The sequence below is a fragment of the Astyanax mexicanus genome, chromosome 3 (genome assembly GCF_023375975.1).
Source record: "Astyanax mexicanus isolate ESR-SI-001 chromosome 3, AstMex3_surface, whole genome shotgun sequence".
NCBI lineage: Eukaryota > Metazoa > Chordata > Actinopteri > Characiformes > Acestrorhamphidae > Astyanax > Astyanax mexicanus.
The window spans coordinates 31,400,925-31,426,540 of record NC_064410.1 but is presented as its reverse complement, the minus strand read 5'-3'; the positions used below and the strand labels follow the sequence as shown (position 1 = coordinate 31,426,540).

General features: G+C 33.5%; 3 gene segments (V, D, J or C); 2 read left to right on the top strand and 1 right to left on the bottom strand.

Moving 5' to 3' along the window:
- Positions 1-3,306: 3,306 nt before the first annotated feature.
- LOC125799495 (immunoglobulin kappa variable 1-6-like) lies at positions 3,307-3,825 on the bottom strand. The segment is given in 2 exon segments: positions 3,307-3,608; positions 3,744-3,825. Coding segments are annotated over 2 exon segments (354 nt in total).
- Positions 3,826-4,216: 391 nt separating this feature from the next.
- LOC125799376 (Ig kappa-b4 chain C region-like) lies at positions 4,217-16,205 on the top strand. The segment is given in 3 exon segments: positions 4,217-4,263; positions 4,700-4,794; positions 15,599-16,205. Coding segments are annotated over 3 exon segments (468 nt in total).
- Positions 16,206-22,808: 6,603 nt separating this feature from the next.
- On the top strand, positions 22,809-24,974 carry LOC125799375 (Ig kappa-b4 chain C region-like). The segment is given in 3 exon segments: positions 22,809-22,817; positions 23,306-23,357; positions 24,526-24,974. Coding segments are annotated over 3 exon segments (387 nt in total).
- The last annotated feature ends 642 nt before the right edge of the window (positions 24,975-25,616 follow it).

The window sequence follows — 25,616 nt, the reverse complement described above, 5'->3', positions numbered from 1 at the left end:
ACAAAGCACAAACTCTTTCTTTGTTAATATTAAGTTTATTAAATCACTGAGCGTAGTTTATCACTTTATCAGCTCACATCTCATTATGCATATATTTGGAAACACTGCATCCTGGTATTCCAGATTGTATTAATTAAATTTAAACTGAGAAACAAAGGGGCGGATAAAGCGGTTGACAATGAGATGAGAAACAAAGATCTGCTTAAGGTGTTTCTACTTTCAGATACTTTCTCTAGTATATTCTAAAAGGTCATTTAATAACTTTTATTTGGAGTAAAATGTTAAAGGGCTAAATGTTACCTGGTTTACAGCTACAGCATTTCAACTAAACTCCTTTCCAAAAATGGATACTGTAATTTAACATGGTGTTACTATGGATATGATATTAACATTTAATGTTTGATTTAAACAACATTAATTCTGATATTTATACTCCTTCATTACTCAGTTATAGAGTCATACTATACATACTAAAGAAAAATGTGGCCTGAAATCCGAGACAGTAAAGCTAAAGCACTTCTGACCTGTACTACAAACTGTTATTACCTTCACATTGATACATCCTAAATGTATAAATATATAAATATAGATATATTAATATAATAGATCTTCACCCTCCAATGAAAAAATCGAGTATCTTCATTGTTGTTGATTTTTACATACATAGTATTCTCTACACTGTGTCATGATTTCTTCATGAATAGACCAATAGACCAATTGAATCCAAAATTACCTGAACCTGAAAATTACTTGAAATAAACTATTATAAGTTGACTTCCATTGAACGTTAAAATGATTTTATCTCTCCCCTGTCAAGTTGCTGTTCAGGAGTTATATATTTTTTCATTGGACAGGGATGATGTGCACAGTATGTGTAAACATTTTATGCTTATTTTAAGTATTCTTTCACACATGCTCTTATTTGAAACAATAATATAAAAAAATAAATAAAATAAAAATTTTCAGTGGAAAATTTCTCCATGCTGTTCTTGAGTTATCAAGAAGTTTAAGTTGTAGAAACAGTGCTTATTTGTGGTTTAAATTATTATGAAATGCTACATCAATAAGAAATAATGAGTAAAACTATAAAAGTCAGTGATTTTTAGCTTGTCATTGTTTTGATATGATAATTTTAGTGCAGTAGATTAAAATAGGGTGAATTCAGTTGTGTAGTGAGTTTCAGCTGCAGCAGTGCAGTGCAGTGTGACTGAAGAGGGTTTTTTGTATGATGGGTTTTCACTGTGTGAACGTCCAGCTTCCACTGATCTTATGTACACTCATACAGTAATAATCTCCAGCATATTCAGCCTGAACTCCACTGATGATCAGAAAGAAATCAAGACCATTTCCTCCAAATAACTGTAAATAACTGCCTCCTCCTGTAAACTTGGAGGAAACTCCAGAGGCTCTCATTGTTGTGAAATAAATCAGGAGTTTAGGAGCTTCTCCAGATTTCTGAAGATACCAGGATATGTAGTAATCTTTAGATACAGAACCAGATGGATTCCTGTAAACTTCAGTGTTGGATTTACAGTAAATAGTGACTGTCTGACCAAACTGAACTGACTTCTCCTCAGACTGAGTCAGAACAACTTCTCCAAAAACTCCTGCAGATGAAGAAAAGCAGCTTCAGTTTATGAATTTATCACCAATTTTAGAAGAAAATAGATCAGAGTTCAAGTTATTTACCTGGAAAGTCTAGAAGGGTACAGATGAAGATGATTAAAGGAATCATATTTGCTGTGAGATTATGCAGAAATGTTTTCTGTTATTTAAGATTTCAGTCATGAAGTGTTAAACTAACAGAGCTATAAACTCTCTCAGAGCACTGAAGCATCAACTGCTAATGCAAATTATCTTCAGCATGAAAATCATCTTCCTGTCTGCAGAAAACATAACTGAAGGATCTTTTAATAGAAATGTAATTTACTTGAGTAATTAAGTTCTGCAGTACAGATATCACTGAGATCACAACGACGACCACACTGTGATACCATGATATAAAACAGATTAAAAAGATCCAGATTAAAACTGATTTAAAGCATCATGACCAGAATGATGTATAGTCAAATTATTAAAATACCCCAAAAAAAGTGAATACTAACTTCTCTTATAAATCCTTTGAAAAACATAAAGCCTTTTTATGATGCAAATCTTTGTTATATCTAAAACTGTTATCTCTCTTATATTTCACATGGTAGAGATTTAGACATTACACTGCAAATATAAACAGGGTATGTAAAATGTTTGTATATAAACAGATACAAATACTCAGAACTTCCACAGGATCTGCTGGACTTGTGCTGAGCATCAGGTGAAGATTATAAAAAGTAAACTCAGGTGATCTATCATGAGTGCAGGAGTTCATAGCATGTAAAAATAAACTGTAATTTATCAGATTAGTATAAAAAAAATATAATGGAGAAAAATGAAGGATCATCACAGAATTCTGCAGGTTTAGCAGAAGTTTGATTATTTCTTTTATTACTGGGAGCTTAACTGAAAGTTCTCTCCTGAAACATCAAGAGGGTTTAGGAAAGCTACTAATCTGACTGGGAAAGTGAGTTAGGATTAACCGTTCACCAGAAATCATTTTTTCAAAGGGAGAGAAAGTAAGATGGTAAGTTGTTCTTAATGTTAAGATATTTTAGGAAATCTTGTTAATGTATGTAATATCTGTGCTGTAACAGGCTGAGTGTTATTAGAGACTGTATGTTTGCTAGTCTGCTATGATTAATCTAATTTCTTAATCCAACTATTACAACTAATGAAAAAATGTTCACCCTTGACATGAGAATCAGGATGTTTTACACATCATTTAGCAGCTCTTTGTTCTGTATTTCACTGTATTTACAGAAGTAGAGAAGATTTGTGAGCATTTTATTTAAGATATTTTCCAGTTGTAGGATAAAGGGTGTTTGATATGTAATCGTTAGTAATTATGTTTATCAACTGACACAGAGTGCTATTAATCTGACTTTCAAAAACAAGAGATTTCTTCTGTAATGATTACAGTGTTTCTGTAGGATTTATGGTTTGGAAGATGAAGAATAACTGGGGTTGTTTTATGGCAAGTATTCATTTGATAATGAATTGTGTAATTCTTAAGATTTTCTCAAGAATTATATACTGTAACTATGTGTAAAAATAAAAATGAATTAAAGTGTTGTATATGTGCTTGTCTGCAGTTTTGTGTGAGTGTGTATAATTTTGTTCCACTCTGTGACTCGTTTCATGATCTCCTCCAGCTGCAGCTGTGCAGTTTCTGTTCAGTCTGGCAGAGGGAGGTTTTTGTACGATGCTTTTTCACTGTGTGAACACTGGACCTACATACGCCCCCATACAGTAATAATCTCCTGCATCCTCAGCCTGGACTCCACTGATACTCAGTTGAAAGTTAAGTCCAGAATATGAACCACTGAATCTTTCTAAAACTCCAGTCTGACGACTGTTTCCATCATGTATCAGGAGTTTAGGAGCTTCTCCAGGTTTCTGCAGATACCAACTCATATCATCATCAACTCCATCAGTTCCAGTACAGCTAATAGAAACACTCTTTCCTGCTTCAACAGACAGAAACTCGGGAGTCTGAGTCTCTTGGTGTGAAACTGAAGAAAGAGGGAAAGAAAAAAATTAGAGAATAAATATGATCTCAGAAATAGTAAATATTACTCATTAAATTAAAATTATATTATTACCCAAAACAGCACTTTAGAAGAGTCTAGAAATAAATATTCTCTCACCTTGAGGGAAGAAGGTCAGTGTGGTCAGCAGTAGAATCAGTGGGATCATCATTGCTGTACAGTGTGTGTATGTGTGTGTGTGTGTGTGTGTGTGTGTCAGAGAGAGATTCTAAAATAACTGAAATCTCCAGTGCTGATCACACCAGCGCTCTTTAAGTGTGTGAAGTTGTGAACATGCAAAACCTTCATCTATGAACTGCATTTCCTGTAGTTCACACTCAGTCACTCAGAACATTCAGAAAGTTCAAAAAATAAATGTGATTTATTTAGTCTCTTTTTAGTGCTGCATGATTATTTGAATGTTTAGAAAATGTGTTTAAATGCTTTGTATAAATCTTCTCTCTCTCTCTTCATTTATTAGACTGTCATTATTGCATTAATATGATAGAGGGCGATATTCTACTATAAGCTTTATCTTCTGACCACAGTTCAGATTATCAGAATCTGTCTGGAGGTTCTGAGATGGAAAGTTGATGAAATTCACTCTTGGATTTTTACAGGAGGAGGCTGGATGTTGGAGGTAAGTGCAGAAAATGAGTCAGAATAAAATAAATCAAGATAATAAAAACATTAAAAGCAGTTGAACATAATTTATTAAATGTACATTAGATCTCAGATTAATGGGTTAAACAGGGCTGGTTTTAGAAAGTGAAGTGAGGTATAATTTTACCTAAAAAAAGTCTAAATATTCTGTCTTTATTACTGTTTACTGTTATACATTTTAACAGATGTACTGATCTAGATGACTGTGATGAACATATAGAAGAACATATAGAGAGATAGATACAGATAAACAGATCAACACTAAAATACAAAGTTAATATTTTATAATCAGCTTTAAAACATGAATCAGAATCATCATCTGTATGGATTTGTGTTTCTGATTAAGGAAGCTGTAATAAATGATTAATTAGAGCTGAATGTGCAGCAGGTTAGAGAGTTTCTGAGTGAAACAGTGCAGCTTTAGTGCAGGAGGTTTTTGTACGAGGACTGAATGAGGTTGTAACACTGTGGTACACTTTTGGTGGAGGCACTCGACTCTCTGTTGGAAGTAAGTTATTTTCTCTTTATTAAAATGTAATTATTGATACATGATAAAAAATAATAAATCTAAAAAGGTAGTTAGTATTTAAATTCTTATAAACTGTTAATAAAAAAGATCATTTATATCATTATTTCAGATACTGTAGGTATTTGTACCAACTTCAGATAGATTTCAGTCAAAGATTTAATAACATTGTTTAACAAAATGGTTTAAACGGAATCTGCTTTATCTGATTTAAAATGTGATGGTTTTTTTAAATGATTAGAATTCTAGTTCAGAATAAAGCAATTGACATTTTGGAGCAGATTTTAAATCTTATTAACCTTAAATTATCATTAATAAAGTCTCTTTTATGTATTGCATCACTTTAAATGATCATTTATTCAGTATATTACTTAATAAAGCGAAATACTAAAGAATTTTACCAATAAAAAAGAATAAAGTCTTAATTTGCTAAAATATTACGTGATTAAAGTTTTATTTGATCAGTTACATGTAATATCTGTTTCCCAAATATTGTGGTGACGATATATTTCAAGTGTTTTTTTTAAATGAGTAAAAACTCTTAATTCTTCATCATCAGAAATACAGAAGTAATTTGGCAGATTATATAATAATTATATTTATCCAGTAAATGAAAAGTCTGGATAATCTGCTGAATGTATTCTGTCGCTTCACTGCTGCTACACCATTAATATGTGATTGATGTTACTGATGTTACTGAGAATCTGATGAGTGTTAATTTAAATGAAAAATCTGTGTACAATATCCTTAATGTTTTATTTCTTAAATGACCATACATTTTCTGATTCTGTTTCTTTTTTAATATTTAATCACAAGTTTATTTATCTACTCTGTCTATAAATTAAGCTCTGATCTAATACACTGTATTAAATACTAGGATTCTGAATGTTTTCCTTTTTTTATTGATTGTGATATTATTAAGTAATTAGAGGTTCTCTACTCATTTAAAAAGGTTGATTATTTACTGTAAATGATGAAAAGTGTTTGAATGGGTTCCGCTTTATTAACATATAGAGTGTTGAAGGGAAGTGAAAACATCTGAAATAAACCTCTTATAGAGAATAGAAACTTCATCTCTCTCTCTCTCTCTCTCTCTCTCTCTTTCTCTGCAGGTGACACTCGGCCCACCCTCACAGTGTTGCCCCCCTCCAGTGCTGAGCTGCAGCAGGGGAAGGCTACACTGGTGTGTGTGGGCAGTAAGGGTTTTCCCTCAGACTGGAAGCTGAGCTGGAAGGTGGGCGGGGTCAGTCCGAGCTCAGGTGTGAGTGAGGGCGGGGCTGTGCTGCAGAAGGAAAACGGTCTCTACAGCTGGAGCAGCACCCTGACCCTCACTGAGCAGCAGTGGAGGACCACCGGAGCAGTGAGCTGTGAGGCCAAGAGGAGCAACCAACCCCCAGTTACCTACAGCCTCAACAAACAGCAGTGTGCTGATTACTGATACACACACACACACACACACACACTTAAACACAGGCACACACACACACACACACACACACACACACACACATATATAATATCTATCAGTCTGCTGTGTTTGAGTGTTTCTGCTTCTTTATCATTTCTGTATTTTATAGTCATCAGCTCTGAGCTCTCTGTTCGTTCAGAGCTTTAATTCTGTGCTTTAATAAAACTTTCTGAATCAAGACTGTATTAAAATGTCTGTATTTAGTTATAAATCTGAATGTAGTACAGCTGAAATTGGTACAGTGGTGCAGCAGGAGGTGTGGGTGGAAGGTTGTGGGGGTTTTAATCAGTTTAGTTACTGTCTGTAAGGAGTCTGATATGACTTTTCTCTGGGTTCTCTGATTTTATCTCACCTTTTAATATTACACACAAAGTAAGTAGTGTGTGTGTGTGTGTGTGTGGTGTATCCTGTAGTTGATGGAGTATTTTAAAGGTAACTAACTCCCACCAATCCCTACTACACACATTTGTTTCTTCCTGCAGAACAATACTGGATTCTTACCAAATAGATTAAAATATGGGTTGTAACATGTAACAGATTTTCCAAATTATCCCCTTTATGATTTAAAATACTTCTGTAAAAGTTAAAGTATCAAATCAAGGTTTTTATTCAAGTAAATATTAAGAATACTGGTTTTAAAACAAAAATAAAATATGTTATTAAACTAAAAGTGTTGTAAGGGGAAAAAATGCAATTAAGAACAAAAAATTAGACCACAAAACCTATAGTGAACTTCCCGCGGCCAAAATACTCTTTTCTAAAAGCCATAATGACTATAATGTTACATTAAAATGTTAATGTTAAAAAAATTAAAAATAACTAGGCTCCTTGTTTTAGTCGCATATATGCCCGTTGAAAATGCATGTATTTTAGTACAATGTAAATATATTAAAGAAAGTTAGTGGAGACATTGCATTCGAGTTCTCTTGAGTCTCTTGAGCCACGAATCTTCTTCATACTAGACTACATACGTCTGCTATGTTCTTGCTGGAGTGTGGGCGTGACGTGTGCAGGTGAGATGGATCTTGTATAAACCAATAGGGTTTCGGAATTGTATATGTTTATACTTCTCATCCAACCACAATCAGATTCACTCTATCTGGGTATAGGGATTTATCTGGATAGGGTTTTTTGAATGATGAGCATCCGAAATGTATGCAATAACGATATTAAATTAAAAAATAATAATAAAATAAAATAATAATAATAATACAGACTTTTTAAAACAATTTTGTATGTGTATGTGAATGTGAGTGTGTGTGTGTGTGTGTGTGTGTGTGTGTGTGTGTGTGTGTGAGAAAGCTAGGATGAGGAAAAACCTAGAAATGAGATAATTGATACCTTTAACATTTATCTCTATTTTCTTTTTTCTTTTTTTTCTTTTTTTTTTACAATATTTGAAATGAGTGGCTCTTTACAGTGTGTAAAATGTATAATGGATGGACCAATAGAAATGCTCTAAAATGACTAACTCCATCACTCTGAGTTCAGTAAAAAGATTAGGGATCATTTATCTACATCATCTTCCTCTTTCAGTGTCTGCAGCTGCAGTGTAGAGTCAGACTGAAGGAGGTTTTTGTATGATGATATTTCACTGTGTGAACACCCACACTGTGTTTTTGGAATCTCCTATGTCATTTGTACTCTGAAAGAGAGAAATCAGTGTCTTTTCCACTTCCACTGAATCTAGTAGAAACTCCAGAAGCTCTTTCATCAGTGTGATATATCAGAAGTTTAGGAGCTTCTCCAGGAATCTGATGATACCAGGCCATTAAATCCTTATTTGTATTTTCGTCTACACGGTTTAATACTGGATCATGTTTACAGGTAATAGTGACGGTGTGATCAGGCTGCACTGTCTGATCTCCAGACTGAGTTAAAACCTGTCCTAAAGAGTCTGTGGAGAGAGAGGAGGAGAGACTGCATTAACTCACATCATTAAACCACATGATCTGTTTATTCTGAGAGAAATTAAACTGTGAGAGATATCACATATTAAACATTTCAGATTCAGCACTGAAATTAAAATATCAGAAATATCAAAATGCTGAATCTAACTGGAATAAAAATGAACAGATAAACATTTCTTACTGGAGGTGCAGGTGATGATCATCCAGGTGAAGATGATGATGAAAGTCATGATGGCTGTTTGATCTGTGATCATGTAGAACAGTTCTAAATTTAAACTCTCTCAGAGCACTGAAGCATGAGCTGATAATGCAAAGTGTCTTTCAGCATGAAAATGATTTTCCTGATCACAGTAACAGACAAAGTTTAATTATTAATTAACTGCAACTAAATATTACTATTAAAATCATATTTACATATGCATGTATGGAATTTTACTTACTGTATTAGTTTTACTATTTTATAGCTGTGGATTGATCTACTTTAGGGTTTCTCTTCTTTATTCAATAACACTTTATTTTAAACACCAGTTTCACTTATTGAGGGGATTTTAAGATATTTAGTCAGTAACAGGGTCATTGTCTGGGTATGTGAAGATGCGGGGCTCAGCCTAGTTAATTAAATATACTTCTTTTTATAATACATATCATGATATATAATGTTTAACATTTAAATGTTATAATATATAACATAATATAATATGATATATAAATGTTTAATATTTTTTTAATCAATGAATTTTAAATTGAACAAATGGTGCACAAATTCTGCAAAATGACAGTTGGTGAACTAAAAATAGTATAAGGAGCTTTTACTAAAGGACAGGGACTAGATATATTTCATCAGTAAATCCATTCCTCAATAAAACTAAGTAAACTTAAACAGAGATTGTTTATTAGCTGATCAGTTGGATCAGGTGGAAAATACACAATTTTAGGGCAGAGATCAGGGTTAAGAAACTTCTTTCCAATAACAAAGTACTGTACTAAATTCTGGATATCCACAACATCCAGCTTCTAGGTAACTAGTTATCTAAATGAATTTTCTTTCATTATAGCTTACAGTAAGTCCTGCAATCCTAAATTAATAAACACAATTTGAAAATGAAATAGTTATTGGCTGATCAGGTACAACAGGGCAAGTTGAAAATTGTTTGACTGTCTCAAGCTGCATTTTATTAAGAACACAGTCCATCTGTGTGTTTTGATACGGAGACGTGTATTTTTAAACTGCTGTCAGAAACATGGTAAGCTCCGTTACCTTTCTTTTTGAAAAATCGCTGTATATCCATATTTATTTTACGTCAGCTAGCTGCTGCAACACTCTGAAAAAACTCTTAAAAGAGCATGCGTAGATCCCCCCCTTGCGATAAAGTAGTAATGTGACTGGGGGCCTGTTTCCAGTCATGCAAGACCAGCCTTCCATCTGTTTAAATGTGGAGAGACCAAAATACTTGAAAACAAACGTTGGATTACCATTTCAGAAATATATTTTAAATCATTGAATTAAATCATAAAATCTAATTTAAATAGCGAGAGGGGGCTTCCCCAGTAGCACACAGACTCCTCTCCATGCTCCGCAAAACCAGCAAGCTGATTGGCTGTTTCTCCTGAAAGGTGGAACTTTATCCTTCAACCAGCACCATCATTGGCATTAGGAGATTTCCCATTCACACAGCGGTCAGTGGCCTGTCTCATCATTAATAGTACAGCTGAGCTGATTCGGGGCTACTGAATAATAATTTGCACCCCAGAAGCCCAGACCAGGCTCCCTTGATCAGTAAGGCATAATAAACATGTAAAACTAATTCATTAATTATAAACTGTATTAGTATATAAATGGTCAAAACTCAAACTCTTTTTATTACAAAGTTTATTGAACCGCTGAGTGTAGTTTATCACTTCTTCAGTTCACATCTCATTATGCCCATATTTGGAAATAAATAATAGTTCCTGTTATTCTAGATCTCTCATTTTTTAATGTAAGTTCAGTTTAAGTTAGTAAACATTGTTTTGAAGATTGATCTTACCATTGAGAAACAAACATCTGCTTAATGTGTTTCTACTTCCAGCCACTTTAATTTGTCACTGTATACTGTAATTTATCACGGTGTGATGATGGATAGAATATTTTAACAACATTTCGTATTTGATTCAAACCATTTTAATTATCTGTGATGTCGAGATCTATACTACTTCGTTATTCAGTTATAGAGTCATACTATACATACTAAAGCAAAATGTGGCCTGAAATCCGAGGCTGTATAAGCTAAAACACTTCTGACCTTTAAAACAAACTCTCATTACCTTCACATTGATCCATCCTAAAATATATAAATATATAAATATATATATATCTTCACCTTCCAATGAGAAACGAGTATCATTTCTGTTTATTTTTAGTTTACTACATACTTTGAACACACATAGTATTCCTTAAACTGTGTCATGATTTCTTGATGAATAGACCAATAGAAATTCAATTAAAAATTACCTGAAATAAACTATTATAAGTTGACGTTTATTAATCGTTAAGAAGATTTTATCTCCCTCCTATAAAGTTGCTGTTTAGGATAGACATGTTTTTCATTGGACAGGGATGATGTGCACAGTGTGTGGATACATTTCATGCTTATCTTAAGTTTTCTTTCACACATGCTCTTATTTGAAACAATAATATAAAAAAAGAAATAAAATATTTTTTTTCAGTGGAAAATTTATCCATGCTGTTCTTGAGTTATCAAGAAGTTTAAGTTGTAGAAACAGTGCTTATCTGTGGTTTAAATTACTATGAAATGCTACATCAATAAGAAATATGGAGTAAAACTATAAAAGTAAGTGATTTTTAGGTTGTCATTGTTTTAATATGATCGTTTTAGTGCAGTAGACTAAAACAGGGTGAATTCAGTTGTGAAGTGAGTTTCAGATGCAATGCAGTGTGACTGAAGGAGGTTTTTGTATGATGAGTTAGATAGATAGATAGATAGATAGATAGATAGATAGATAGATAGATAGATAGATAGATAGATAGATAGATACTTTATTTATCCCGAAGGAAATTTAGGACATTTAGGAAATTTAGTTTTCACTGTGTGAACATCCAGCTTCCACTGATCTTATGTTCACTCATACAGTAATAATCTCCAGCATCTTCAGCCTGAAAACTTCAGTGTTGGATTTACAGTCAATAGTGACTGTCTGACCAAACTGAACTGACTTCTCCTCAGACTGAGTCAGAACAACTTCTCCAAAAACTCCTGCAGATGAAGAAAAGCAGCTTCAGTTTATGAATTTATCACCAATTTTAGAAGAAAATAGATCAGAGTTTAAGTTATTTACCTGGAAAGTCTAGAAGGGTCCAGATGAAGATGGTTAAATGAATCATATTTGCTGTGAGATTATGCAGGAATGTTTTCTGTTATTTAAGATTTCAGTCATGAAGTGTTAAACTAACAGAGCTATAAACTCTCTCAGAGCACTGAAGCATCAACTGCTAATGCAAATTATCTTCAGCATGAAAATCATCTTCCTGTCTGCAGAAAACATAACTGAAGGATCTTTTAATAGAAATGTAATTTACTTGAGTAATTAAGTTCTGCAGTACAGATATCACTGAGATCACAACGACGACCACACTGTGATACCATGATATAAAACAGATTCAAAAAAGATCCAGATTAAAACTGATTTAAAGCATCATGACCAGATGTATAGTCAAATTATTAAGATGAATACTAACTTTTCTTATAAACCATTTGGTAAAATAAAGCCTTTTTACTATGCAAATCTTTGTTATCTCTAAAACTGTTATCTCTCTTATATTTCACATGGTAGAGATTTAGACATTACACTGCAAATATAAACAGGGTATGTAAAATGTTTGTATATAAACAGATACAAATACTCAGAACTTCCACAGGATCTGCTGGACTTGTGCTGAGCATCAGGTGAAGATTATAAAAAGTAAACTCAGGTGATCTATCATGAGTGCAGGAGTTCATAGCATGTAAGGATAAACTGTAATTTACCAGATTAGAATGAAAATATAATGGAGAAAAATGAAGGATCATCACAGAATTCTGCAGGTTTAGCAGAAGTTTGATTATTTCTTTTATTACTGTGATCTTAACTGAAAGTTCTCTCCTGAAACATCAAGAGGGTTTTGAAAAGCTACAAATCTGACTGGGAAAGTGAGTGAAGATTAACCGTTTATCAGAAATCATTAATTTGTTCAAAGAGAGAGAAAGTAAGATGGTAAGATGTTCTTAATGCTAAGATATTTTAGGAAACTGGGTTCAGGTGAATATAGTGGAAGTATCTTGATAATGTAATTAATATAAATGCTGTAAAAATCTGAGCTGTTGTTAGAGATTCTGTGTTTGCTAGTCTGCTATGATTAATCCAATTTCTTAATCAAAGTATCCCAACTAATGAAAAAGCAAGCTTCACCCCTGACATGAGAATCAGGATGTTTTACACATCATTTAGCAGCTCCTTGTTCTGTATTTCACTGTATTTACAGAAGTAGAGAAGATTTGTGAGCATTTTATTTAAGATATTTTTTCAGTTGTAGGATAAAGGGTGTTTGATATGTAATAGTTAGTAATTATGTTTATTAACTGACACAGAGTGCCATCAATCTGACTTTCAAAAACAAGAGATTTCTTCTGTAATTAATACAATGTTTCTGTAGGATTTATGGTTTGGAAGTTGAAGAATAACTGGGGTAGTTTTATGGCAATCATTTATTTGATAATAAATTGTGTAAATGTAAGTTTTTCTCAAGAATTATATACTGTAACTATGTGTAAAAATAAAAATGATTTAAAGTGTTGTATATGTGTATATCTGCAGGATTGTGTGAGTGTGTGTAATTTAATTCCACCGTGTGACTCTTATCATGATCTCCTCCAGCTGCAGCTGTGCAGTTTCTGTTCAGTCTGGCAGAGGGAGGTTTTTGTACGATGATTTTTCACTGTGTGCGCCTTCCTGCACTATAGTAACCCATACAATAATAATCTCCTGCATCCTCAGCCTGGACTCCACTGATACTCAGTTGAAAGTTAAGTCCAGAATATGAACCACTGAATCTTTCTAAAACTCCAGTCTCACGGTTGCTTGCCTTATATATCAGGAGTTTAGGAGCTTCTCCAGGTTTCTGCAGATACCAACTCATATCAGCACCAACTCCACTAGTTCCAGTACAGCTAATAGAAACACTCTTTCCTGCTTCAACAGACAGAAACTCGGGAGTCTGAGTCTCTTGGTGTGAAACTGAAGAAAGAGGGAAAAAAGAAATTAGAGAATAAATATGATCTCAGAAATGGTAAATAATATTTATTAAATTAAAATTATATTATTACCCAAAACAGCACTTTAGAAGAGTCTAGAAATGAATATTCTCTCACCTTGAGGGAAGAAGGTCAGTGTGGTCAGCAGTAGAATCAGTGGCATCATCATTGCTGTACAGTGTGTGTTTGTGTGTGGAAATCTAAGAGAACTGAAATCTCCAGTTCGGATCACACCAGCGCTCTTTAAGTGTGTGAAGTTGTGAACATGCAAAACCTTCATCTATGAACTGCATTTCCTGTAATTCACACTCAGTCACTCAGAACATTCAGAAAGTTCATAAAATAAATGTGATTTATTTAGTCTCTTTTCAGTGCTGCATGATTATTTGAATGTTTAGAAAATGTGTTTAAATGCTTTGTATAAATCTTCTCTTTCTCTCTTCATTCACTAGACTTTCATTATTGCATTAATATGATAGAGGGCGATATTCTACTATAAGCTTTATCTTCTCACCACAGTTCAGATTATCAGAATCTGTCTGGAGGTTCTGAGATGGAAAGTTGATGAAATTCACTCTTGGATTTTTACAGGGGGAGGCTGGATGTTGGAGGTAAGTGTAGAAAATGAGTCAGAATAAAATAAATCAAGATACTAAAGACATTAAAAGCAGTTGAACATAATTTATTAAATGTACATTAATTATCAGATTAATGGGTTAAACAGGACTGGTTATAGAAACTGAAGTGAGTTTTATTTTACCTAAAAAAAGTCTTTATCACTGTTTACTGTTACATTTTAACAGATGTATTTAACTAGTTGACTGTGATGAACATATAGAAGAACATATAGAGAGATAGATACAGATAAACAGGTCAACACTAAAATACAAAGTTAATATTTTATAATCAGCTTTAAATCATGAATCAGAATCATCATCTGTATGGATTTGTGTTTCTGATTAAGGAAGTTGTAATAAATGATAAATTAGAGCTGAATGTGCAGCAGGTTAGAGAGTTTCTGAGTGAAACAGTGCAGCTTTAGTGCAGGAGGTTTTTGTATGAGGACTGAATGAGGTTGTAACACTGTGGTGGACTTTTGGTGGAGGCACTCGACTCTCTGTTGGAAGTAAGTCATTTTCTCTTTATTAAAATGTAATAATTGATACAATATAGAAAAATAATAAATCTAAAAAGGTAATTAGAATTTAAATTCTTATAAACTGTTAATTAAAAAGATCATTTATATCATTATTTCAGATACTGTAGGTATTTCTGAATAAAGCAATTGACATTTTGGAGCAGATTCAAAATCTTATGAACCTTAAATTATCATTAATAAAGTCTCTTTTATGTATTGCATCACTTTAAATGATCCTTTATTCAGTATATTACTTATTTTACCAATAAAAAAGAATAAAGTCTTAATTTCCTAAAATATTACGTGATTAAATTTTTATTTGATCAGTTACATGTAATATCTGTTTCCCAAATATTGTGGTGACGATATATTTCAAGTGTTTTTTTTTAAATGAGTAAAAACTCTTAATTCTTCATGATCAGAAATACAGAAGTAATTTGGCAGATTATATAATAATTATATTTATCCAGTAAATGAAAAGTCTGGATAATCTGCTGAATGTATTCTGTCGCTTCACTGCTGCTACACCATTAATATGTGATTGATGTTACTGATGTTACTGAGAATCTGATGAGTGTTAATTTAAATGAAAAATCTGTGTACAATATCCTTAATGTTTTATTTGTTAAATGACTAAACATTTTCTGATTCTGTTTCTTTTTTAATATTTAATCACTAATTTATTTATCTACTCTGTCTATAAATTAAGCTCTGATCTAATACACTGTATAAAATACCAGGATTCTGAATGTTTTTCTTTTTTTTCATTGATTTTGATAATATTAAGTAATTAGAGGTTCTCTACTCATTTAAAAAGGTTGATTATTTACTGTAATTAATAAAAAGTGTTTGAATGGGCTGCTGAACTCGGTTCTGCTTTATTAACATATAGTGTTGAAGGCAAGTGAAAACATCTGAAATAAACCTCTTATAGAGAACAGAAACTTCATCTCTCTGTCTCTCTCTCTCTCTTTCTCTGCAGGTGACACTCAGCCCACCCTCACAGTGTTGCCCCCCTCCAGTGCTGAGCTGCAGCAGGGGAAGGCTACACTGGTGTGTGTGGGCAGTAAGGGTTTTCCCTCAGACTGGAAGCTGAGCTGGAAGGTGGGCGGGGTCAGTCTGAGCTCAGGTGTGAGTGGGGGCGGGGCTGTGCTGCAGAAGGAAAACGGTCTCTACAGCTGGAGCAGCACCCTGACCCTCACTGAGCAGCAGTGGAGGACCACCGGAGCAGTGAGCTGTGAGGCCAACAGGAGCAACCAACCGCCAGTTACCTACAACCTCAACAAACAGCAGTGTGCTGATTACTGATACACATTTTTGTCCCCAATACCCAAGCCGTCCCCAATTTGCTGGTGTGTATTCTATGATTCGTCCCCAAAAGTGTCAACATAAACACACACACACACACACACACACACACTTAAACATACACACACACACACTTAAACACACACATATAATATCTATCAGTCTGCTGTGTTTGAGTGTTTCTGCTTCTTTATCATTTCTGTATTTTCTAGTCATCAGTTCTGAGCTCTCTGTTCATTCAGAGCTTTAATTCTCTGCTTTAATAAAACTTTCTGAATCAAGACTGTATTAAAATGTCTTTTATTTATTTATAAATCTGAATGTAGTACAGCTGAAATTGGTACAGTGGTGCAGCAGGAGGTGTGGGTGGAAGGTTGTGGGGTTTTAATCAGTTCAGTTACTGTCTGTAAGAGTCTGATGTGGCTTTTCTCTGGGTTCTCTGATTTCCTCACACCTTTCTATATTACACACATAGTAGACAGTGTGCGTGTGTTTTTCCTGTATTAGATTAGTTCACTGTTCATGGAGTACTTTAAAGGTAAATCACTCCCACTGCTCACTCCCTACTACAAACATTTGATTCTTCCTGTAGAACAATTCTTTATTCTTATCAAGAGATTAAAATATGGGTTTAAATGTGACACATTTCCAAATTACCCACTAAATGGTTTAAAATACTTCTGTAACATTTTTCTCAAGTAAGTATTAAAATTAAACTAAACTATTAAACTAAAAATAATATAAAATGCAATTAAGAATAAAAACTTAGGCCGCAAAACCTATAGTGAACTCTCCCCGGCCAAATCACTTATCACCATAGTGACTATAATGTTATATGAAAACTTTGGGATGTTGAAAATTTTGGGATGAACTAATATGTTGTGGCTCCTTGTTTCAGCTGCATATTTGCCCACTGAAAATGAATGAATTTTAGTACTATGTAAATTTATTAAAGAAAGTTAGTGGAGACATTGCACTCGAGTTCTCTTGAGTCTCTTGAGCCGCGAATCTTCTTCATACTAGACTACATACGCCTGCTATATTATCGCTGGAGTGTGACGTGACGGGTGCAGGTGACAAGGACCATGTATAAACCAACAGGGTGTCAGAATGGAATATATTTATTCCTCTCATCCAACCACAATCAGATTGACTCTATCAGGATGGAGAGATTTATCTGGATAAGTTTTTTTTTATAGATGAGAAGTTGTAATAAAAACAAGCTGAAATTAAATATATTTTTTTAACCTAAAGTTTAGAAGTTAAAACTTATTAGGCCAGTAGAGGTATTTGTGTGTATGTGAGTGTGTGTGAGTGAGAGACAACATGAAGAAAAACCTAAAAATGAGATACCCTAAAACCTTATATCTCCAAGACTGATTTTTAAGTTTTTTTTTTCTTTGTTAGAAAATGAATGAATGTTCTAAATGAATGTTCTTTACAGTGTGTAATATGTATGATTGATGGACTGATATGATGGAAATACTCTAAAATGACATGTAACAAAATATTTTAACCTTGACGTTCATTAAAAAGAATATAAAAAACACTTAAGAACTTAAGTCTAAAGTAGTTACAATGTTTTTGTACATTTTTATATTACAACTCCATCACTCTTCAGTTCAGTAGAAAGATTAGGGAGCATTGATCTGCATCATCTTCCTCTTTCAGTATCTGCAGCTGCAGTGTAGAGTCAGACTGAAGGAGGTTTTTGTACGATGATATTTCACTGTGTGAACACCCACACTGTGTTTGGGGAATCTCCTATGCCATATTCACTCTGACAGTAATAAACTCCTGAATCTTCAGGCTGGACTTTACTGATGGTCAGAGTGAAGTCTATCTTGTTTCCAATCTCACTTCCACTGAATCTAGTAGAAACTCCAGAAGCTCTTTTATCAGTGTGATATATCAGGAGTTTAGGAGCTTCTCCATGGATCTGATGATACCAGGATATACAGCGCTTTTTTTCTTCATTATTATTTATACAGTTTAATGCTGGATCATGTTTACAGGTAATAGTGACGGTGTGATCAGGCTGCACTGTCTGATCTCCAGACTGAGTTAAAACCTGTCCTAAAGAGTCTGTGGAGAGAGAGGAGGAGAGACTGCATTAACTCACATCATTAAACCACATGATCTGTTTATTCTGAGAGAAATTAAATTGTGAGAGATATCCCATATTAAACATTTCAGATTCAGCACTGAAATTAAAATATCAGAAATATCAAAATGCTGAATCTAACTGGAATAAAAATGGTCAGATAAACATTTCTTACTGGAGGTGCAGGTGAAGATCATCCAGGTGAAGATGATGATGAAAGTCATGATGTCTGTTTGATCTGTGATCATGTAGAACAGTTCTAAATTTAAACTCTTTCAGAGCACTGAAGCATGAGCTGATAATGCAAAGTGTCTTTCAGCATGAAAATGAATTTCCTGATCACAGTAACAGACAAAGCTTAATTATTAATTAACTGTAACTAAACCATTACTATTAAAATCATATTTACATATGCATGTATGGAATTTTACTTACTGTATTAGTTTTACTATTTTATAGCTGTAGATTTATCAATTTTAGGCTTTCTCTTCTTTATTCAAAAACACTTTATTTTAAACACCAGTTTCACTTATTGGGGTGTTTTTAAGATATTTAGTCAGTATATGGTATAATAAACATGTATAACTGATTCATTAACTATGACCTGTGTTAGCTTATAAATGATGTGTTTTTTAGTAATATAATTAAAAATCATTATTAGTTATAACAAAACACAAACTCTTTCTTTGTTAATATTATTTTTAAATCACTGAGCGTAGTTTATCACTTTTTCAGCTCACATCTCATTATGCATATATTTGGAAATACTGAATCCTGGTATTCTAGATTGTATTAATTACATTTAAATTGAGAAACATCTGCTTAATGTGTTTCTACTTTCAGATATTTTTTCTCTTCTATTCTAAAAGTTCATTTAGATGCTTTTAGTTGGAATAAATTATTAAAGGAATAAATGTTACCTGATTACTATAGCGAAACCAAAAATGTATACTGTAATTTAACATGGTGTTACTATGGATATGATATTAAAATTTAATATTTGATCTTCACTCTCCAATGAAAAAAAACAAGTATCTTTATTGTTGTTGATTTTTAGTTTACTACATTAATTGAACCAAGGGTGTAGGAGCGGGCTTGATATGGGGGGGGACACATTTGCCAATATGAACCCAAGCCCACCCTATAGTTTCCTAGAACAACATTTGTGGAAATTACTTTTAATTAAAAGTAAATTATTATTATAAGGTGATTTTACAACCTAATTATGTTACTCCATGTTACAGTTACTGTTGTTAGAAAAAATATGCATGCAATGTCTGAATTATATACTGTCACGTCTTGGCCTCGTCTCGTGTCTCTGTGTGTCTTCCCCACGTGACCTGTGCTCCCCTGTGTCTCCCGTCTCAGTACTTTTCCACCATGTGTTTCTCATTTGTAGCTCCGCCACTTCCCCAGGTGTTTCCAATTCTAGTGTGTTTTATGTTACTATAAATAGCCCTCCTCTGCCACCTTGTCCTCCATCGGTCTTTGCACCCTCCCCTGTTGTTTTGTCTCTCTGTGCTTCGTAGTTTCTCCGTTTTTCATAGCCTCTGTTCCTTGTTATTTTCCCTGTTTATTGCCCTGCTCAGTTTAGTCTTCATAGTCCTGTTTATTTCTAGTTTCCCTTGTTATTCTCTTGTATATACCCTGCTTTGTGTTTATTTTCTAGTTTTGCTCCTTGTATATATTCCCTGTTTGTTTATCATTATTTTTATCTCTAGTTTGTTTATGTTCTCTAGTCTCCCTCGTTTATTTTGGTTTATTATCTTTGTTACGTGTTTACTTCTTTCTTTGTTTATCTTTGTTATTTATTTATTAAATATTTCCTTTTGTTCTTACCTGCACTTGTGTCCGCTTTCCTCGTCTCCCTGCCTGGGTCACCCACTTCCTGACATATACATATAACAAAAATTATCAGTTATCACCTAATATTTAAAATAATATTACAGATTGGTTTATTATTATTATTATTATTATTATTATTATTATTATTATTATTATTATTATTATTATTATTATTATTATTATTATTATTATTATTGTTATGTATTGGCATGTCAATTCTGTTGTATATTTAAATTTTCTCCTGCACTTTTTTTTTTGTATTGAGAGCTCTTCTTAAGATGGTGACATTTTATGTAAAAGAATGTAACTTTACGTTTCATAGAGATTTTTATAAACGTCAGGACATGTGGTCTTACTGTGAACTACAAATAAACAGAAGTCAGGTTACAGCAGTGTTTCTCTTACATATTCTACTGCATATCAACACTGTTCTGCATATCAGAGCTTCCTCTGCTTTAAAGGCTCTTAATAAAGTAAGTGGTGGTATGATTTGTCTAATACACTGCTGATATACATGATTAATTTAGGCTCCATAGTGGGCTTAAAGATTTTAACAGGTAAACTCAGTAAATGACTGGTTATTAGCTGATCACTGAGATCACAACGACCAACACACTGTGATACCATGATATAAAACAGATTAAAAAGATCCAGATTAAAACTGATTTAAAGCATCATGACCAGATGTATAGTCAAATTATTAAGATACCCACTGGAAGTAAATACTAACTTCTCACAATACTAACATTTAAAAAAACATAAAGCCTTTTTATGATGCAAATCTTTGTTATATCTGAAACTGTTATCTCTCTTATATTTCACATGGTAGAGATTTAGACATTACACTGCAAATATAAACAGGGTGTATAAAATGTTTGTATATAAACAGATACAAATACTCAGAACTTCCACAGGATCTGCTGAACTTGTACTGAGCATCAGGTAAATATTATAAAAAGTAAACTCAGGTGATCTATTATGAGTGCAGGAGTTCATGTAAAAATGAACTGTAATTTACCAGATTAGAATGAAAATATAATGGAGAAAAATGAAGGATCATCACAGAATTCTGCAGGTTTAGCAGAAGTTTGATTATTTCTTTTATTACTGTGAGCTTTACTGAAAGTTTTCTCCTGAAACATCAAGAGGGTTTAGCAAAGCTACTAATCTGACTGGGAAAGAGAGTGAAGATGAACCGTTCACCAGAAATCATTTGTTCAAAGGGAGAGAAAGTAAGATGGTAAGATCTTCTTAATGTTAAGATATTTTAGGAAACTGGGTTCAGGTGAATATAATGGAAGTATCTTGGTAATGTAATTAATATAAATGCTGTAAAAATCTGAGCTGTTGTTAGAGATTCTGTGTTTGCTAGTCTGCTATGATTAATCTAATTTCTTAATCAAAGTATCCCAAATAATGAAAAGCAAACTCCACCACTGATATGAGAATCAGGATGTTTTACACATCATTTAGCAGCTCCTTGTTCTGTATTTCACTGTATTTACAGAAGTAGAGAAGATTTGTGAGGATTTTATTTGAGATTTTTTCCAGTTGTAGGATAAAGGGTGTTTGATATGTAATAGCTAGTAATTATGTTTATAAACTGACACAGAGTGCCATAAATTTGACTTCTTCTGTAATTATTACAATGTATCTGTAGGATTGATGGTTTGGAAGATGAAGAATAACTGGGGTTGTTTTATGGAAAGTATTCATTTGATAATAAATTAAGTTTTTCTCAAGAATTATATAGTGTGACTATGTGTAAAAATCAAAATGAATTAAAGTGTTGTATATGTGCATATCTGCAGTTTTGTGTGAGTGTGTGTAATTTAATTCCACTCTGTGACTCGTATCATGATCTCCTCCAGCTGCAGCTGTGCAGTTTCTGTTCAGTCTGACAGAGGGAGGTTTTTGTACGATGCTTTTTCACTGTGTGCACCTTCCTACATACGTCCCCATACAGTAATAATCTCCTGAATCCTCAGCCTGGACTCCACTGATACTCAGTTGAAAGTTAAGTCCAGAATATGAACCACTGAATCTTTCTAAAACTCCAGTCCAGCGTCTGTTTGCCTTATATATCAGTAGTTTAGGAGCTTCTCCAGGTTTCTGCAGATACCAACTCATATCATCATCAACTCCTCTAGATCCAGTACAGCTAATAGAAACACTCTTTCCTGCTTCAACAGACAGAAACTCGGGAGTCTGAGTCTCTTGGTGTGAAACTGAAGAAAGAGGGAAAAAATAAATTAGAGAATAAATATGATATCATAAATGGTAAATAATATTTATTAAATTAAAATTATCTTATAAACCCAAATAGCACTTTAGAAGAGTCTAGAAATGAATATTCTCTCACCTTGAGGGAAGAAGGTCAGTGTGGTCAGCAGTAGAAACAGTGGGATCATCATTGCTGTACAGTGTGTGTGTGTGTTTGTGTTTGTGTCAGAGAGAGATTCTAAAATAACTGAATTCTCCAGTGCTGATCACACCAGCGCTCTTTATGTGTGTGAAGTTGTGAACATGCAAAACCTTCATCTATGAACTGCATTTCCTGTCGCTCACACTCAGTCACTCAGAACATTCAGAAAGTTCAAAAAATAAATGTGATTTATTTAGTCTCTTTTTAGTGCTGCATGATTATTTGAATTTTTAGAAAATGTGTTTAAATGTTTTCTATAAATCTTCTCTCTCTCTCTCTCTCTCTCTCTCTCTCTCTCTCTCTCTCTCTCTCTCTCTCTCTCTCTCTCCCTCTCTCTCTCTCTCTCTCTTCATTTATTAGACTGTCATTATTGCAGTAATATGATAGAGTGCGATATTCTACTATAAGCTTTATCTTCTCACCACAGTTCAGATTATCAGAATCTGTCTGGAGGTTCTGAGATGGAAAGTTGATGAAATTCACTCTTGGATTTTTACAGGAGGAGGCTGGATGTTGGAGGTAAGTGTAGAAAATGAGTCAGAATAAAATAAATCAAGATACTAAAGACATTAAAAGCAGTTGAACATAATTTATTAAATGTACATTAAATCTCAGATTAATGGGTTGAACAGGATTAGTTATAGAAACTGAAGTGAGGTTTAATTTTACCTGAAAAACAGTCTAAACATTCTGTCTTTATTACTGTTTACTGTTATACATTTTAACAGATGTACTGATCTAGATGACTGAGATGAACATATAGAAGAACATATAGAGAGACAGATACAGATAAACAGATGCTCAGATCAACACTAAAATACAAAGTTAATATTTTATAATTAGATTTAAATCATGAATCAGAATCATCATCTGTATGGATTTGTGTTTCTGATTAAGAAAGTTGTAATAAATGATAAATTAGAGCTGAATGTGCAGCAGGTTAGAGAGTTTCTGAGTGAAACAGTGCAGCTTTAGTGCAGGAGGTTTTTGTATGAGGACTGAATGAGGTTGTAACACTGTGGTACACTTTTGGTGGAGGCACTCGACTCTCTGTTGGAAGTAAGTTATTTTCTCTTTATTAAAATGTAATTATTGATACAAGATAGAAAAATAATAAATCTAAAAAGGTAATTAGACTTTAAATTCGTATAAACTGTTAATAAAAAAGATCATTTATATTATTATTTCAGATACTGTAGGTATTTGTACCAACTTCAGATAGATTTCAGTCAAAGATTTAATAACATTGTTTAACAAATTGGTTTAAACGGAATCTGCTTTATCTGATTTAAAATGTGATGTTTTTTTTTAAATGATTAGAATTCTAGTTCCGAATAAAGCAATTGACATTTTGGAGCAGATTCTAAATCTTATTAACCTGAAATTATCATTAATAAAGTCTCTTTTATGTATTGCATCACTTTAAATGATCCTTTATTCAGTATATTACTTATTTTACCAATAAAAAAGAATAAAGTCTTAATTTGCTAAAATATTACGTGATTAAATTTTTATTTGATCAGTTACATCTGATCTGTTTCCCCAAATATTGTGGTGACGATATATTTCAAGTGTTTTTTTTTTAAATGAGTAAAAACTCTTAATTCTTCATGATCAGAAATACAGAAGTAATTTGGCAGATTATATAATAATTATATTTATCCAGTAAATGAAAAGTCTGGATAATCTGCTGAATGTATTCTGGTGCTTCACTGCTGCTACATCATTAATATGTGATTGATGTTACTGATGTTACTGAGAATCTGATGAGTGTTAATTTAAATGAAAAATCTGTGTACAATATCCTTAATGTTTTATTTCTTAAATGACCATACATTTTCTGATTCTGTTTCTTTTTTAATATTTAATCCCAAGTTTATTTATCTACTCTGTCTATAAATTAAGCTCTGATCTAATACACTGTATTAAAAACTAGGATTCTGAATGTTTTTCTTTTTTTTCATTGATTGTGATATTATTAAGTAATTCGAGGTTCTCTACTCATTTAAAAAGGTTGATTATTTACTGTAAATAATAAAAAGTGTTGAATGGGCTGCTGCACTCGGTTCTGCTTTATTAACATATAGAGTGTTGAAGGGAAGTGAAAACATCTGAAATAAACCTCTTATAGAGAACAGAAACTTCATCTCTCTCTCTCTCTCGCTCTCTCTCTCTCTCTCTCTCTCTCTCTCTCTCTCTCTCTCTCTCTCTCTCTCTCTCTCTGCAGGTGACACTCGGCCCACCCTCACAGTGTTGCCCCCCTCCAGTGCTGAGCTGCAGCAGGGGAAGGCTACACTGGTGTGTGTGGGCAGTAAGGGTTTTCCCTCAGACTGGAAGCTGAGCTGGAAGGTGGGCGGGGTCAGTCCGAGCTCAGGTGTGAGTGTGGGCGGGGCTGTGCTGCAGAAGGAAAACGGTCTCTACAGCTGGAGCAGCACCCTGACCCTCACTGAGCAGCAGTGGAGGACCACCGGAGCAGTGAGCTGTGAGGCCAACAGGAGCAACCAACCCCCAGTTACCTACAACCTCAACAAACAGCAGTGTGCTGATTACTGATACACACACACACTTAAAAACACACACACACACTTAAACACACACATATAATATCTATCAGTCTGCTGTGTTTGAGTGTTTCTGCTTCTTTATCTTTTCTGTATTTTATAGTCATCAGTTCTGAGCTCTCTGTTCGTTCAGAGCTTCAATGCTGTGCTTTAATAAAACTTTCTGAATCAAGACTGTATTAAAATGTCTGAAATTATGTATAAATTTGAATGTAGTACAGCTGAAATTGGTACAGTGGTGCAGCAGGCGGTGTGGGTGGAAGGTTGTGGGGTTTTAATCAGTTCAGTTACTGTCTGTAAGAGTCTGATGTTGCTTTTCTCTGATTTCCTACCACTTTTTTCAAAATACACACATAATGTGTGTGTCTGTGTGTGTGGTGTGTCCTGTAGTAGATTATTTCAGATAGTAACTAACAACCACCAATCCCTTACACACATTTGCCTCTTCCTGCAGAACAATATTGATTTCTTGGGGTTGTAAATGGGAAAAAATGGGTTGTAAATGTGACAAATTTCCAAATGACACACTAATTTAAATGCCATGCAAAGTAGAACAATCAGGAGAAGAGTCTGTTCTACTGATGAGAATTCATGCAGTCTATTGTATTTCAAAGGTTTCAGAAGTATTGAAACTCATTACTCAGGTAGAAATATAGATACTAGGATCTAAAATATTTCTGTAGAAGTTGAAGTAGAAACTCAAGCTTTTTACTCAATTAAAAGTGTAAAAGTATTGGTTTTAAAACTACTTATAGTA